Raw genomic sequence first — 16691 nt, forward strand, 5'->3', positions numbered from 1 at the left:
TAATTTATGCGAGAACAACTACATACAGTATTTTTCTTGCTTTATTCAATGAGTAGTGCCAAAGAAATTCGTTATTTGTGCAATTAATTTAACAGAAAATCAGCAGTTTTTGGTTAATTCGAATTTTTCCTGATTCCTCTTGAAGTTCCAATTAAAAATATTCCACTGTCGTAAATTCTACAGACAGCTGCAGACGTAGATAGAGTGGGAGGTCTGTGTGATCTTATTCAACAGCTGCACATTTTCAAAACCCTGGATTGTACTTGCAGATACCAACACAAGTCCTGAGTGAAAGCTCAGAAGTTGGAGGTGGCAGTGGTTTACCCAACCCGCAGCTTGGTGGCTCGTACACAGAACTGCTGTATGCCCACCTGCTGGACTCGGACGGCAGCCGTCTGACATACACACACTACACATCCCGCGTCAGTTACGGGTCGCTGGTCGAGATCACATTCAATCGCTCCGTGGAGATCCAGCGTAACAAGGTCTACAGGGTGGGGGTGGTGCTCAACAAAGTCGGCTGGTACCCCATGGGCTCCTGCGCCCAGAGGATGTTGTGTGATGCAGTATTCTTCACATTCTGTGTCGGCCAGCCCAGCGATTCGGTCCGCGACGGGCTTTTCAGAGCAATTGTATTCACATACTGAAACGGGACTCTGACTGGTGTAAACTAAGCTTACCAATTGATATTAAAAACTGTGTATATTTCGTAAATGAATTGATTTGGTTCATTAAGAGATCCAAATGCGAACGTTAGTGATCACGATTATACAGGGTCTGGCAGAAACAATTGGACGATTTATGATTCAGAAAACAACATTTTAATAGGAAAAATAATATCGAACACCAAATTGAAAATATACCTTAAAGTATACCATTTAGTTTTACGCTCTTTCTTGAAGATAACTTCACTCACGTGAGTTCCACCAGACTTGACACAAATCTCTGCACGGTGCTTGACACTGTCCATCACTCTCTGCAGCATGTCCCATGAGATTTCTTGAATTTCAGTTAGAAATTTCTCCTTCACATATGGATCGTGTGAGATCGTTTTTGATACACTTTTTCCTTGAGTTAACCCCACAGGAAGAAATCAGCTGCTGATAGATCAGGCGAACCCCACAGGAAGAAATCAGCTGCTGATAGATCAGGCGACTGTGCAGGCCAATTTATGTTGCCAAAACGAGTATTTCTAATTAGTGCATTCGTGTGTGATAATCATGGGTATTAAAATTTTGCAGAATTTGTAACTTAAATGGATGGAAGTGCAAATCATTATGTAAAATAACACTTCTATCTGACAGAACAGACTGGCAAAGACTCTGCTGGTACACCGTTCTCATTCTCTTCATATTTTCTGGGCAACCAGAAGGCTTCATGTTGGCAGCTGATTTCTCATAAATACATAAATCCAATTCAGATGGTCTAATGAGTTGGAATGTTCCTATTTCTTCCAATACGGATGCATATATATAGCTGAGTCCTTGTTCTTAAGAAGTGCTTCTACAGTACAAGCCCAATGTTCATTCAACTATTGCTCCAGCATTACTAAATGGTACTAATTACTCAACACATTGTTGTGTACAAAGAAATGCTGCAAACTTTAAATCGTCTAATTGTTTCTGCCGGATCTTGTATGTTTTAGATTTTAGGAATCGAGTTGTTTGGATTGTGATGGCTTTTGGCAACTTAGTGTTGAAATTTAATCTCTCTAACACGTTAGAATGAAACACTGGTTCCATCTTCAGGATTGTGACCTGCAAGATTCGTTGAAGCAGTTCCAAAACATTCATTTTTTTAATGCTGTATAACAAGTTTAACATTGTCATTTGTCAAACACAAACAAATGAATAATAAATAGCGTTACTTCATTACAATAGACATTTCTTTGACTTTTCTTTCATTGTTTTGCAGGACATTCATTTTACACTTTTACTTTTTTCCATATTTTACTCGTGTCTTCGCCATTTGGGATACATGTTAGCTAAACCTCCCTCTATATTCCAATGTCCAATCACCTATTCGCTGAATTTGCTACTCACATAACACATTTTGGTTTATTTTGTCTCGTTTTGTGGTACCAACAATTTTACATGTGATTCTCATTTCCGTTGTCTCCATTATTTGCTTTTGTCATGCAGAGTCATTATAGTAGGGAGCAGGAATATTGGCGGATGGAGGTATACCCCTTCATACTAACCCAACCCACGTTCCACCCCTACTTTAGCTGTAAACATTCTTCGAAGGGTCGCTTCCGAAACATCTTTCACTCCTCGCTAGGTAACCTAAAGTCTGTAACATCGAAATAGTGTTTATATATAAACACTGTCTGTGTGTCAGTATTTAGTGTAATTTCTGTGCGCAGCATTATAATTATTTCATTAAACAACAGCACATGTGAACACTTCATTTGTTATCATACAAACTACTGGTATACAATATGCGACATGATTTTATAACTACTATACTGATATCGAATAGCATTCGTATTTTGAGGTGAATGAACTAAGAAAATTAGTTGAATTCATATCTTCCAAGTTCGACAGTCTTAGAGAGGAATTGGCGCACACAAGACATGAACTCAACTCCACGCAGGAGGAGATGAAGAGGCTAGTGCAAGAAAATGACCATCTCAAACGGAAAGTGCGTGATCTGCAGCAGTACATACGCAGATACAATATAATGCTATTTGGAGTTCCGGAGATCGATGAACAATCAACTTATGAAGTCATTGACTAAATATCGGAAGTCATAGGCGGTAGTGAATTGGTGTAACATGATGTAAGCGTAGCACATCGCATACCATCCAGGCCAGGGAAGACGCGCCCTATTGTCATCCGCTTCACAAAGAGTAGAAGTCGTGATGAATGGCTCCAGCTGTTCAGAAATGAGGCCAAAAATGATGGCAGCGGTCCTGGGAATGCGACAAAGAAAGTCAACAGGGACCTTTCGTCAGGAAGAATCACAGCAGGTGACCAACTGACAGCAGTGACCAGAGACCTTTTGAACAAAACAAGGGTTGCAAGAAAAGATGAAGCCAGTCCCGTGAGTAAAATCACTGGTATTGATGATGTAAATAATTTGTAAATAGTATTGTGTCGGTACCCAGGTTTTATTTTATATAATATAATTGACTTAACAATGGCTAGTAATACTATATTAAATGAAATCCATCAGTGCAAATTAATAATAATAATAATAATAATAATAATAATAATAATAATAATAATAATAATAATAATAATAACACAATGGTTCTTAACGATTTACTTCACTGCAATGAGCATATTGCCAATATAATATCAGATCTTAAAATATTTCACTTAAACTTATAGTGACCTAATTCCTGTTTTCCTCATTCTCTTAATAACCAGAATTTCAATCATGTTACGAAAATTTTAATTTGTTGTATTAATTAAAGTTTTTTTAAGTATTCGTAAACACTATAAATAATTCCTTTCGCTTGGCTCTGCGTATCCGCTCCCTTTCTAGACATGTCGCTCAACTAGGCACAGAAGCAATTCCACTGTTAGTATTGAAAATTACTGTTTGAATATGTACAGACAACAGCTACGATGACTACTCTCTCAATACCCAACGATTGGCTTGCAAGCAACTACACCCGAACGCATCGACACCCTGCCAGTCAAGTCATCCCAATGGACAGGTCAGAAGAGAGGGGGTGGTACGTGCAAAAATGTGCTAAGTACGACCCGCCAATATCTTTGCTCCCTACTATAGTTTTAAAAGCATAGGTGAATACCGGCATATGATACTTCAATATATGTTGTTGATGCAATGTCTACACACTTGGCAGTGAAGTTATTTGCCGTTTTGTACGATGTCACTTTTTTTTTTGATAGGTTATTTTACGATGCCTTATCAACATCTCAGGTTATTTAGCATCTGAATGAGATGAAGATGATAATGCCGGTGAAATAAGTCCGGGGTTCAGTACCGAAAGTTACCCAGCATTTGTTCATATTGGGTTGAGGGAAAACCCTGGAATAAACCTCAACCAGGTAACTTGCCCCGACTGGGAATCGAATCTGGGTCACCTGGTTTCGCTGCCAGATGTGCTAACTGTTACTCCACAGGTGTGGATGTCACCTTTTTGTAGTATCTTTTGACTTGTTCCATCTCTTCATTTACATCACACAATACACAGGCAGATGCATTCCTATCCTATTGCCAAACAATCATGACTTACCAACCTGAACATCGCAACAGCAGATTTTCGTGGCCCTTGCAGGATTATCCCGGAGTTGGTCAATAAAATTTCCCAGGTTTTATCTTTTGCTCCAGCCGAATTTTGTTGTTTTTGGGCAGATCTGAATTTATTGTTTTACAGAATAAAATGAAAGTCCATTATTAGATGTTTGTAAAATTTCAACGCACTTTTTAAACAAGAAGTCTGCTGTTTCATTTACCTTTATATCATAACTAGCCGTACCCGTGCGCTCCGCTGCACCCGTTAGAAATAAATATAAAGTAACTACATAATTAAAATAGGACATTTGATCCAGGGAACATTCGTGTTCGATAGAAGGATAAATCGTTTAATATGTTACTTAATTTAAATTGTATTTAAAATATTAAAATGCGATCATTTTGATCCAGAGACCACTCATTTGGTGCAATGACAATTCCTTTAACATGTTTCTTAATTGTTATTACCAATTATTTTTGGAAAAGCGAAAATTAACAGAAAAATTTTGGCTACAGATTTATTATTATGTTTATATTATATTATATTATGAAAAAGTATGTTGATAACGGATGTACTCGAATTAGAAAGTTTTTAATTTGTTGTGGGAGCTCTTGAATCTCAGGAGGAACAACTTTTACAACAGCGCAACATAATCTGCTTGGCTCATTACCCAATTTTTTTGCATTGCATTTATTGCATATGTATTTTAACACGATTCAATTGAGCATAGTTAAAATTTGAATTATAAAATAATGGATTGCTAAGCTAACGTACTATTACTGCATACTAAATCAATACACTCTCGTTGTTCGTTAATTCTCTGAGATAAAAATGAATATGTTCATAAACATTATTATAAGAAATACAGGAAATGAATATACAGAATAACCTATCAAGTTTTCTGTGCATAAGAAGCTATTTTAATCTTACCTGTCCTCAATTCACTCAGAAGTTACTGTAATAACATTATAGCATTATGTCCATATAGAGAAACTACACTTTCCAATGGTGATATAGTACCTAATTAATTATACAAATCGGTTAATTTAGCTTCCGATATTGCTTCATACGAACACAGAAACATTTTCTGTAGGCAATGATTCATAGCTTTCGATTGTTGTTGACCAAGGCCCCTTATAGACGAAGTCATTTGTTCATTTCATTACACGGCCTTAGATGGCAGTTATTTTAATTTTTAAATTCATTTATCTCATTAAATATCAGTCCTATCAAAATTTTTTAAAGAATAAAACTTATCGGAAATGATTTTTAAAGAAATTTTTGTTATGTAACATTTTTCATAAAAATCAATAATAAGCGAGATATTTCGATTTATTTAATTCAGGCCCCCTTATAACCCCCCTTTTAAATAACGTATTTTGAATGCCATATAGCCTATAATCTAAGTTACAACGAACTTAATTTATATTCCAATTTTCATCGAAATCCGTTCAGCCATTATCGCGTGAAAAGGTAACAAACATACAGACAGACAGACATACAAACAAAAATTTCAAAAAAGCGATTTTCGGTTTCAGGGTGGTTAATTATATATGTTAGGACCAATTATTTTTGGAAAATCGAAAATTACCAGAAAAATTTCGGCTACAGATTTATTATTAGTATAGATAAGAAGGAATTCATTGTAAACTAATTTATTACAGTAGTTACTTAGGTAATGATCATTTTCTTAATTTCAGCCCCTTTTGTAAGCTGTTATAGCTTGTATGGCTGACCTTGAATCTCATAACGTGACAGTGTTTTGGAATTTATTTAATCTGTATACGAGGTTTTGCATGGACATATAAATAGCAGCAACTTATTCTTCAAAATTTGTTGTATGTTTCCTTCAGTATATACCAGCACTTTATTTGTTCAGACGTTTTCTGTCTCTATTTGAGACCTGTTTGAAGTTGATGTTGCACAGACTCAGAAACAAAATTTGGGCCACCTGAATTTTCGAAGTTGCAGTTATAACATACTGTCCATGCTCAGTGGCCCAAATTTTGTTTCTGGGCCTATACAATGCCATTGTCACTATTTTCTGTGAAATAATTCATGTCTCAATCTTGAGAATGCACAGACAGTGAAGAGTTAAGAATTACAGTAAAAGCCTAAAAATTCAGAAAGTGAATAATTAAAATCCATTGTAGAAAAATTTCGTTTCATTAATACTACTTTTCTAATGTAAGAATGGGCTAAGGGCAATGGCTACATGTACAGTGAGATAGTCAAAGTGTATTCTACCAGGTTCTTGACTATGACACATGTATATTATCTACCATGGGAGGTTTAACTCTTATCATGCAAGGTGCATCCTCGTAGAACTTCCTTAGTTTGCCGCATTGGGGATGGGGAGTTGCTGGGGAAAAATTGGTTATAATGTTGCCAATCTAACAATAAACGGTTTGTTTCCAAAATCTACTATTTTACTCAAAAACAGATTTTGATCCAATGACATAAGAAACATATTTCTTACTTTCTGAATCCAATGCTAAAGTTATTATTTTTTTGCTAATTCTTGCTATTTGTCGCTGAAAATGATACTTAAAAGTATTATTTATTTTCTAAAACCTTCTATTTCTTTTTTCAGGCCAAAACCTATTATCTTACCCATATATTTTAATTAAAAAATTGTTGGTAAATTATGAAGTAAATTAAACATTCAGTACATAGAATGGTATAATAGTACATTATGCAACGAGCCTATAATGAAGGTAATTAAGAAGCGAGTATGGATATTTATGAAACGAGCACAAGCGAGTTTCATAATTTTCATACGAGCTTCTTAATTACCATTATAGGCGAGTTTCATACGACTTTTTATGCTCGACCATATTTCTAACTTGATATTATTAATTTTCTTTGTAACTAACCTTGGCCAATGTCCTGTATGTTGTGAGATGTGCGCAGACGCGAAAGTATTGATTTTTTCCGAGGAACAGATGTTCACATTGACCTTGCTAGGCCATAAGAACCTACAGAGATAACATTGAAATTAAATTAGACATTGAAAAACGAGATGACAAATTGAATTTATTTGAATATTATTTACAATTAACGCTAATTATTATAGTAACAGAACATAACCTTCTGCGACAGTATTGGATTTCCAGCCTCCGTGACTTTTCGGTAATTCTCTTTCGATTGCATATCCGAGAATAATCGATACTTGCGGTTTTATAACGGTAGAAAGCTGACGTGTCATTGGCTGAACAGTTGTAACCTGAGTCGTTATTGGCTGAAAGACCTGACCTTTAATGAGTAGGTGTACTTTAATGACATGCATTAAAGGTCTGCTACCAGGTGTATAATTACTACATTTCGGCATGGTCGAGCATAAAATATCTTTAAGGTAAGAATAAACACGCATTTTTAAAATTGGTTTGTATATTTTAAAGCCAGCAATTTTTCTCTTTCCTGTAAAAATAACTGAAAGTGAAATAGCAGGTTTTGGAAACAGACCATTCATTATTTTAAACAGATGCGTATGTTGTTGTTGTTTAGTCAACTGTCCGAAGACAGGTCTGAACCTCACAAGTGATACCAACAAGGCACCATTTATGAGGCAACTAGGCCAGGAGATAATGGGATAGGGTGGCCAGTTTCTTCCCCCTCCATTGCACATATCGCTGACTAGCTACTTATTATACTAATCAGACTTCAGATGCATACAAACAATTGTTCTTTCTCTGACACATATCGTCAAGTGAGATGTACTGCCTGATATAATAGATGTATATATCAGCCAGAACCTCAGAGTCAAAACAGATATAAATACCCATTATTTACAGAATTTGCCAGTTTTATATTGATAGTGAACAATGAAATCATCTTTTTGTATAACTGATTTAGAATTTCAGTTGGATACAAAGTAACAATATTATTCACTTTTATTTTGCTAGTCAGTGATTAGATGTTGGCGATTCTGTTATAAGCATGCTGTATGTTAAACCAAAAACCATATGTGGTATGCATATTGTGGTTCTGCTATGCTTTGTTCAATAAATAAGTTAAAAATGCAAAACAATGGAGAGATCAAATTTCAACATAGTTGTAAAAAAAAAACTTCATCACAACTTAAGGGGTTAGGTACAGCTTACAGCAGTAAAATTTTTGGAAATATTCAACATTTTTTTCCTCCATTACTGTATCTTGTACAATAATGAAAATTGGTATGTGTAAAACACTGTCCTTCTGCTATATGAAAAAAATATTTTTACGATTTAAAAAATTATTATTATTATTATTATTATTTATTTATTTATTTATTTTTTTTTCAAAATTCAAATTGGTGTGCAGTGATGAAGCGTTTCCCTCATAACTCATAAACTTGTTAACTTTTTCATATTCTCTCTATTTTATTTTATTGCTGAAACTCATGTTTACAATATCATGTGCTTTCAACTACATTCCTTAATAAATAATTTTTTTTTATTTTGTGTTAGAAGAAAATACTGATATTTGACCATTTTTAAATGAATTTATTTTTTATCAGACAATCTATCAAAGGTAGAGAAGTGATCTTGCATCATATTGTAGATATGACATGCATAAAAACACACAAAAAATTTCATCACAGAATGTTGGATAGTTTTTGAGTTATGTGGGAAACGCTTCATCACTGCACAATGAACTGAATTTTGAAAAAAAAAAAAAAAAAAAAAAAAAATGCAAGTAATTTTTTTAAATCGTAAAAATATTTTCTTCATATAGCAGAAGGACAGTGTTTTACACATATTAATTATCATTATTGTACAAGATACAGTAATGGAGGAAAGAAAATGTTGAATATTCCAAAATTTTACTGCTGTAAGCTGTACCTAACCTCTTAAAGAAATTACAAATTTTTTGGGCTGTTAATAAACTACAGTTCAAAGAATACCTGTACCAATTGGATACTTAATACAGTTAACATCTGATTTTTGGAACACCAATACTCACAAGGGACATATCAGGTAACTAAAGTATGATTTCTTTATAAATAAAGATCATTGTCACTGTTTCTGAAGCCTCCTTTCAGTATTTTGTAAGTTATGTAAATATTCAGGATAAATAATGCATTCATCTTTTTAAAAATGCACAAGCTGATCCTTGGTTCTACAGACTAGTAGAGGGAGAAGTTGTTCATAATGTAAGCTTGTCCTTTGTTTCTGGATAACACCTAAATAATAGTCATATAAACATAAAATTAATAATGAAACTATAGAAATTTGAAACCAGTTTTGAAAAGAGATAGTGGAACAGAAACTGCAAACTGAAAAGTTGTTGTTATCAAATGCTTGGGCTCTGGCAACGAAGCTATTAGCTCTCTCGCTCTCCAGTGTCTCTTAAACTGATAAGTTTTATGGTGAATTAGGCCCCAGGTTTCTACACTTGACGAAATCGTCCATTATTCTCATTTAGGCTTGACATTTGCAATTTGTGCACCTCTTAAGGCTGGTTCACAATAAACAGGGAACGAGAACCAGAATCAAAACCAGAAGCAGAGGACGTGAATATGAAAATTTTTTATTCACAATAAACCGAGAACATATACGACTATGCATATCAATATGTATGTCAATAACGATATGTAAAGTCGATATTACGCATTCTAATGTTATTTGTTTATAATTGACCAATGACGTTCTCTCATGAGTACAAGGCAGCCAACATAACACAGGTTAACCAACTTCGAAATTTCAACTGAAACATTTCATTAGGTACGGTACTATAAATGTGCCCATGCATCTTTATTATCACAACCTATTTTAAGTCTTCCATAACGTAAAATAATTAGAGAAGAAACATTTGTAATAGAACAAAAATGAACACAACAGTAGTTATTGAATTGAAGCATGAATATGTAATACAACCAATACAGTAATAAAATATGATTCGCTTCCGATTGGTGTTCAAAGATGCAGCTATTGAAAGCCACGTATTCTCCTTCATTTTCTCATCTTTATACAAGGCGTGCCGCTTATCGTAAACATGAGGATTTTCCTCAACACTCAATATTAGAATATCATCAAATAAAACTTGCTCCATGATGCACAGCACAGAACAAAATAATGCATAGGTTATGTCACGGTCTTCTTGCTACAAAATATACGACGACAAAATAGCTTTTAGATGGCAATAGAATGAATCTAGTGGGCTGTGATCGGAAACGTGAATGCCAAAGTTGAAAATTGGCCAACTCTCCGTTCCCAATCTCGGGCTCCGGCAAGCTTTTCGTTAATTGTGAATGCTCACATTTAAAAGTACACATTTTAACAATTTTGCCGTTTTCGTTTTCGTTCCGATTCTCGTTTCCGGTTTATTGTGAACCAGCCTTTACTGTTCGGTTCATGAGTGGAATAAATAAGTACCTGTGGCATAGTGGCATCTATTTTTATGTTTATGTGAACATTCTGCAGTTGAACAAAATACAGTAGTATTTACAAATAGACTTTAAAGAACCTGGAGATTCATTGCAGCCCTTAATAAGCTCGCCATTGGTCTCTATCCTGAGCAAGATTAATCCAGTCTCTATCATCATATCCCACCTCCCTCAAATTCATTTTAATATTATCCTCCTATCTACATCTTGGCCTCCCCAAAGGTCTTTTTCCCTCAGGTCTTCCAATTAACACTATATGCATTTCTTTTGCAGCCCAATGTAAATGATTTGGATATCCCTGTCCATTGCAACTCCTCAAACTGTTCTTTTAGGGATCTAGTAGTTTTCACGCATTCAATTTGTTGTATGCATTTTATTGTCATGCTTAGTTCTTCATTACATTTTCTATGTATAACTCTCAACTGTCCACACCTGTGGAGTAACGGTCAGCGCGTCTGGCCGCGAAACCAGGTGGCCCGGGTTCGAATCCCGGTTGGGACAAGTTACTGGCTGAGGTTTTTTCCGGGGTTTTCCTTCAACCCAATACGACCAAATGCTGGGTAACTTTCGGTGCTGGACCCCGGACTCATTTCACCGGCATTATCACCTTCATATCATTCAGATGCTAAATAACCTAGATGTTGATACAGCGTCGTAAAATAACCCAATAAAATAAATAAAATAAACTCTTCCATTCAATTTCTTGAAGAAACGAAAAATGGAGAACAGTCATGAACACAAATAAGTCATCAACAGTAACATTCACATACCTCAAAAAAGAAAAAGTACTTCCATTATACCTCAACTGTTCACCAGTACCACAGCATGAAGAAGTACGATATCTTGGACTCATCCTAGACAGTCGCTTGACCTGGCATAAACATCTCACTTACACACTCCAGAGATTAAGATACAGACTTCATCGATTGAAAATAATACTTTCCAGCTCTTGTCTTTCCCTTTCCAACAAAAGGTTAATATATGTAATGCTTCTCAAACCTATTTGGCTCTATGGATGTTCATTATGGGGATCGGCTTCTATAAGTCAAATCAAGCGTATTCAAATATTCCAAAATCGGGCACTAAAGATAATCACTGGAGCACCATGGTAAATAAGAAATGAAACACTTCATTCAGATCTAGACCTAGCCAAAATAGAGACTGTAATTCATTCTTCCTACACACACTTATTTGCAACATTGTCAACACATTCTAACAACTTAATCAACCTGATTCCTCGGAACCTGCCCCCCTGCATGATCGTCGCCTCAAGAGGAAAAGACACACTGACTTTTTGATGCTTTGAGGAACGTTAATGGACGTCACCCTCTCCACAAGTCTCATATTATTGTAACGTTAATTATTTAAGCACAATTGATAGTACTAATGTACAAAAATTGTCAAATAAATTAAAAAAAAATAACAAAAAAAAATAAACTCTCAACTGTGCTAAGGAATTTCATTTCTATATATCCCATTCGTCTTATCTGACTCTTTCTATGTTCAAGATCCATATTTATGCAATAAGAAGAAAGATAGAGCTATCACTTAATGTACTACAATTAATGTATCTGGTGTTGCAGCTCTGTGTAATTAATTCCTAATTCAGTAGTTGGATTTCATATTACATCCTGTTAGTTATAATTTCTTACTATTTGACTTTGATTGGTGTCACGCCTAGGAAAGACTTAATTCACAAAAAAAGTTATAAGAATTCAGAATTCTTTATCTGCCATTTTTGCGTGTTTTTTCAGCTATGTGGCATGCACACTTTCTTTTTCTTCCAGCTTTGTCATCACTGTGACGCAATGCTACTGATAAAGCATCACTGAATCAATCACTCGGCTGTCAAAATCGTACACTCACCCAGCTTAAAACAGTACTGCACGTAAAACCTGATTCACAGATCGAGATTATGTTATCAGTCAACAGTCAGCATTCGAGCTTGTCACAGGAGGCATTGACAACTCCCTCTTTCTTTTGTTTTGTACTTCTCTTTGAAGCTAGAAATTCTGTCACTTGTTTCTCAGAATATGACTGTAGCTACATTTCAGATTTTTATAAGTTCACCAGCTTTTGATAAGCAACTGATACTGAATTTGTTATCACTACCAATATGTTGACAGTTGCTTATATGTGGAATTAAGAAGCTTGCATTTAGTTCTTTTGTTTGAGACTTGACAAAGAAAAGAATGAATAATGCATGGGTATAAAAGGGGAGCTATTTCCTGCTGTCAACTCACCACTTCCGGCTAGCTCTAGTGTAGTAGACAACACTCTTCTTTCCTTTCAATAAAATATTCTTTATAAACCTTCATTTTCTTGCTGTTTGATATTGTTAAATGCATGTTGGTGTTTTGCTTCATTCCATCCTGTATTACTTTTTCATTTATATTGGAACTATGTAATGACTTTTTGTCTTATGTCTGTCCCACTCTCAAGACTCATTCTCTAGTATTTTCGTGAGTCTGGAGGATCAATTCCAAAGTTTTCTTATAAGGAATAGACCAATTCAGTTATATGAATCAAACCCATGCCTGTGGAATACCACAATAAAATGAAGAAAAATAATGTGTATGAGGAAATTGCAACACAGATATGTGGAATTAAGTACCAATGCATGTATTTTTTAAATGGAGAAGCTTTAACCTATACCAGTAACCTGGGAAAATACTAATATTATAAATATTTTGTTTTAAAACAATTTGCAATCGTAATATTCTCAATTTTAGGGTACTGTACAGTTAAGTAATACAAACATTGTTTTGTATAGACTGGTTATTCTCCAAAGGATTTACATATTTATATATTGTAATATTTGATAGGTAGGTCTACATAGGTACAATGAACTTAAAGGGACACTAAAAATTACAACTTTTTTCCTAATAATTTTTTCCAACCAAATTTTGAGAGCATGTTTACTATGTAAAGGACTAACAAAATCCAATTTTGAACTCCCAAATGTTTTTGGCTTTTGATTTTTTCTATTTTTTTTTTTTTTTTTACACATTTTCAAACCCAAGTTTTCTGTAGAAGATGTCCATTTCTATGTATTCATTTTATGGAATACTATCTCATTTATTCACTTCGAATTTTTATTTTTTTAATTTTGAAAATGTTATTTTTATATAATTCATGAAAAACAAATTAATAAAATAAACTAGCATCATTTCTTACAAAATAAATGCATAGAAACATGCAATTACCTCATAAACATACAGTAAAAATTTCATCCAGATTGATTAATATTTGGCATAAAAAAGTTGGTGTTGAATCAAGAAAAATAAAATTACAGAAAAATAGATTTGAAAGTAGAATGAATGTTTATGTAACACACACCAATTAAAATTCGCCTCCGCTACATTCATCTAGTAAGTTCAGCGAGCCAATTTTACAACAAAAAGTTACTAAATTTGTAATCAGAAATTTGTAAAAAAGAATTTCGATAAAAAAAATAATTTTGACAGTTCTTTAAATGCCACGCCCCCTTACAGACTTAATTAAAAAAACATATTAGTAATCAGAATTGAACTAAATCCATTTGAGGTGTGAAAATATACATTCTAAAGAAGTGAAATAGCCAATGAAAATTTTTTGGAAGAAAAATAGATTGTGTACAAGCACCAGCTCATTGGGGACACCCAGTTGGCGAGTTCGCATACGAGGGATGGTCACAGTCATTCCAGTCATGGTGCCAGCTCCCACATAAAGGCAAAGGTGTTTGTACATTTGAAGAATGCCCCAAAGCCAACTCCTGGATCTCCTCTAAAAAGTGTCTTTCGTCCTCGGAATACATCAATGCCATGAAGATGTCTTGCAACGTCACCGCAGTGAGATCTGTCCCTGGCAGAACCTTCAGTACTACCCGTTGTCGCCATCCTGGCTGCAGCGAGACTGAAACACTTGGCCACGTACTGGGGTTCTGTAAGAAGGGAGAGCTACTGCATTAATAACAGACACCATCGCATCGTGCCCGTACAGCAATTGCCAACCTGATAAGAAATGGAGGATGGGAAGTATGTGAGGAGATTCATTGTGTGTCTGAAGATGATTCTCATAGAAGAGTCGATATAATTGCCATCAATAGAAGAACCCAGAAAGCGATGGTCTTAGACCCTATGATTTGCTTTGAACGAGACACAAATCAAGCACTGCAGATTGATGACGAGCTAGCTAAATATGTACCTTGTCTTCCATACCTCAGTGAAAAATATGGCATTTCGCTTTACAACTGGGATGTTGCAGGCTTACTATTTGGAGCGAGGGGTTGTTTACCAAAATTTACATGTAATATTCTTAAATCCTTTAAAATACCCTTTTACAGAGGTGTGAAAATTATTAGAATAATCTTAATTTTAAAGGTTTTTTAATAGTTCCTTCACAAATATTCATTGAATTGATGAATATTGGTATATAGTATTACTATACTGATGTAGGATATATTTACTACTAACAATGCCGGAAAGCATTGTTGTACATTGGTATTTTTCTTATTTTACAATTGTTATGGGAATTCAGAAATTATTATATTATGTTGGCGGAATTGGAAACATCAAAAATTAATTAAGAAATGCTTTAAACAAATTGTTCTTTGCGTTTACATTGTTGTGAAGGTTCAAATGAACGTATACATCTGTTTTGTGCATATAATTTTTTATGTTTCCAATTCCGCCAACATAATATAATAATTTCTGAATTCCCATAACAATTGTAAAATAAGAAAAATACCAATGTACAACAATGCTTTCCTGCATTGTTAGTAGTAAATATATCCTACATCAGTATAGTAATATATACCAATATTCATCAATTCAATTAGTATTTGTGAAGGAACTATTAAAAAACCTTTAAAATTAAAATTATTCTAATAATTTTCATACCTCTGTATGAGGTTCAGAAGATTGCAATGGAAATTCTGAAGGCCTCTCTTCAAATTTTACACTATCATCTATATATTAACACGTAAATTTTTGTTTTAATGTACAAATCTAATCCATATTTTGCCCGTTTCATTTTCCTTTATCTTTTATGTTTGTTAATTCCGGATCCCAGTGGTCAACCTCACTTGAGGACAGATGATTTTAAATCTTAGTAGTAGAAGATTTCACTTTCTGAGACCCACTAACATGGAATGGTGTGGTATCTGCAGGGCTGATTGTCTAGTACGGATTCCACACATTTTATCCTTTCTGTACACACATAAACACGTAATGTAAGCAACAGATTAGACCCAGTACAACTAAATAACAGAAAATCACGAGAAAAACCTTGTCGGAGTCCAGATGAGGGGAAAGAATTTTCTGAAAGCATCATCCTCTGTCTGCTCCAATTCTTACAGAGGAACAATAATGTAACTAACTTGGGATAACTTCCTCACAGCCAGGGCCTTTTTTTTTTAAGCAATAAACACAAAATGTGACAGAGAGATGCACCAAGAATTTATCATAAATGTGACTGATTTATAACAGAAAATTTGTCGCGAAAAATCTTTTTCCTGCATTAAAAACGAAAAAAAGGGCATTTCTTTTTAAATTATTTTAAAGAAATACAATATTAGTGTTGAAGATGTCAGCTGCAAAAAAATTAGACAAATTGTATTATTCTCTTAATGGCCTACAGAAACATTGACGACTGGTTTCTTGTATAAAACTGAGTTAAGGGGACACAGAATCGTCTTTCTTGATAATGTTAAATTATATCTTACATAAGCAATTTTTTCTAGTAAACTGTTGAACTAAACAGCTGAATTCTTTTACCCAGGTCATATTATATTATATATATGTAAATTCATGCTGAAACAGCAGTAGTTTTTTTTCTTCAATTTATTTTCTTGCTGAAAAATACCAACTTTACCTCATTTCTATATATTTTTTCGGTGATTTTCAGTACATTACCTCCTGTAACATCTCCAAAATTTAACAAATTTCAAAGACATTGTTTCAGTACATGTAAAATATCCAAATACTGTAAACAATTCCTGGAAATTTCGGTTTTCTAGATTAAATAGAATCTGAGAAAATGTTCGTTTTGTGTGAAAAAAAAACTGAAGTTACGGAAAATGAAGTTAAATATGACATATATGCTCCCTCCTCAGAAAAACAAAACATTAACATC

At 34.3% G+C, this 16691-nt stretch overlaps 1 protein-coding gene across 3 annotated transcripts in view; it reads left to right on the forward strand.

The window, feature by feature from the left end:
- The window catches only part of LOC138711046 (BTB/POZ domain-containing protein 6-B), a 29693-nt gene extending 13025 nt beyond the window's left edge, over positions 1 to 16668 (forward strand). For 2 of the 3 annotated variants that reach the window (XM_069842349.1, XM_069842348.1), the window contains exon 7: positions 270 to 16668. In XM_069842349.1, coding sequence (XP_069698450.1) covers positions 270 to 647 — 378 coding nt within the window. In that variant the 3' untranslated portion in view covers positions 648 to 16668. The remainder of the gene's footprint in view (positions 1 to 269) is intronic. The other variant, XR_011335341.1, reaches the window with a different exon arrangement.
- Positions 16669 to 16691: the final 23 nt, after the last annotated feature.

Source organism: Periplaneta americana, chromosome 12, assembly GCF_040183065.1.
Source record: "Periplaneta americana isolate PAMFEO1 chromosome 12, P.americana_PAMFEO1_priV1, whole genome shotgun sequence".
NCBI classification, from domain to species: domain Eukaryota; kingdom Metazoa; phylum Arthropoda; class Insecta; order Blattodea; family Blattidae; genus Periplaneta; species Periplaneta americana.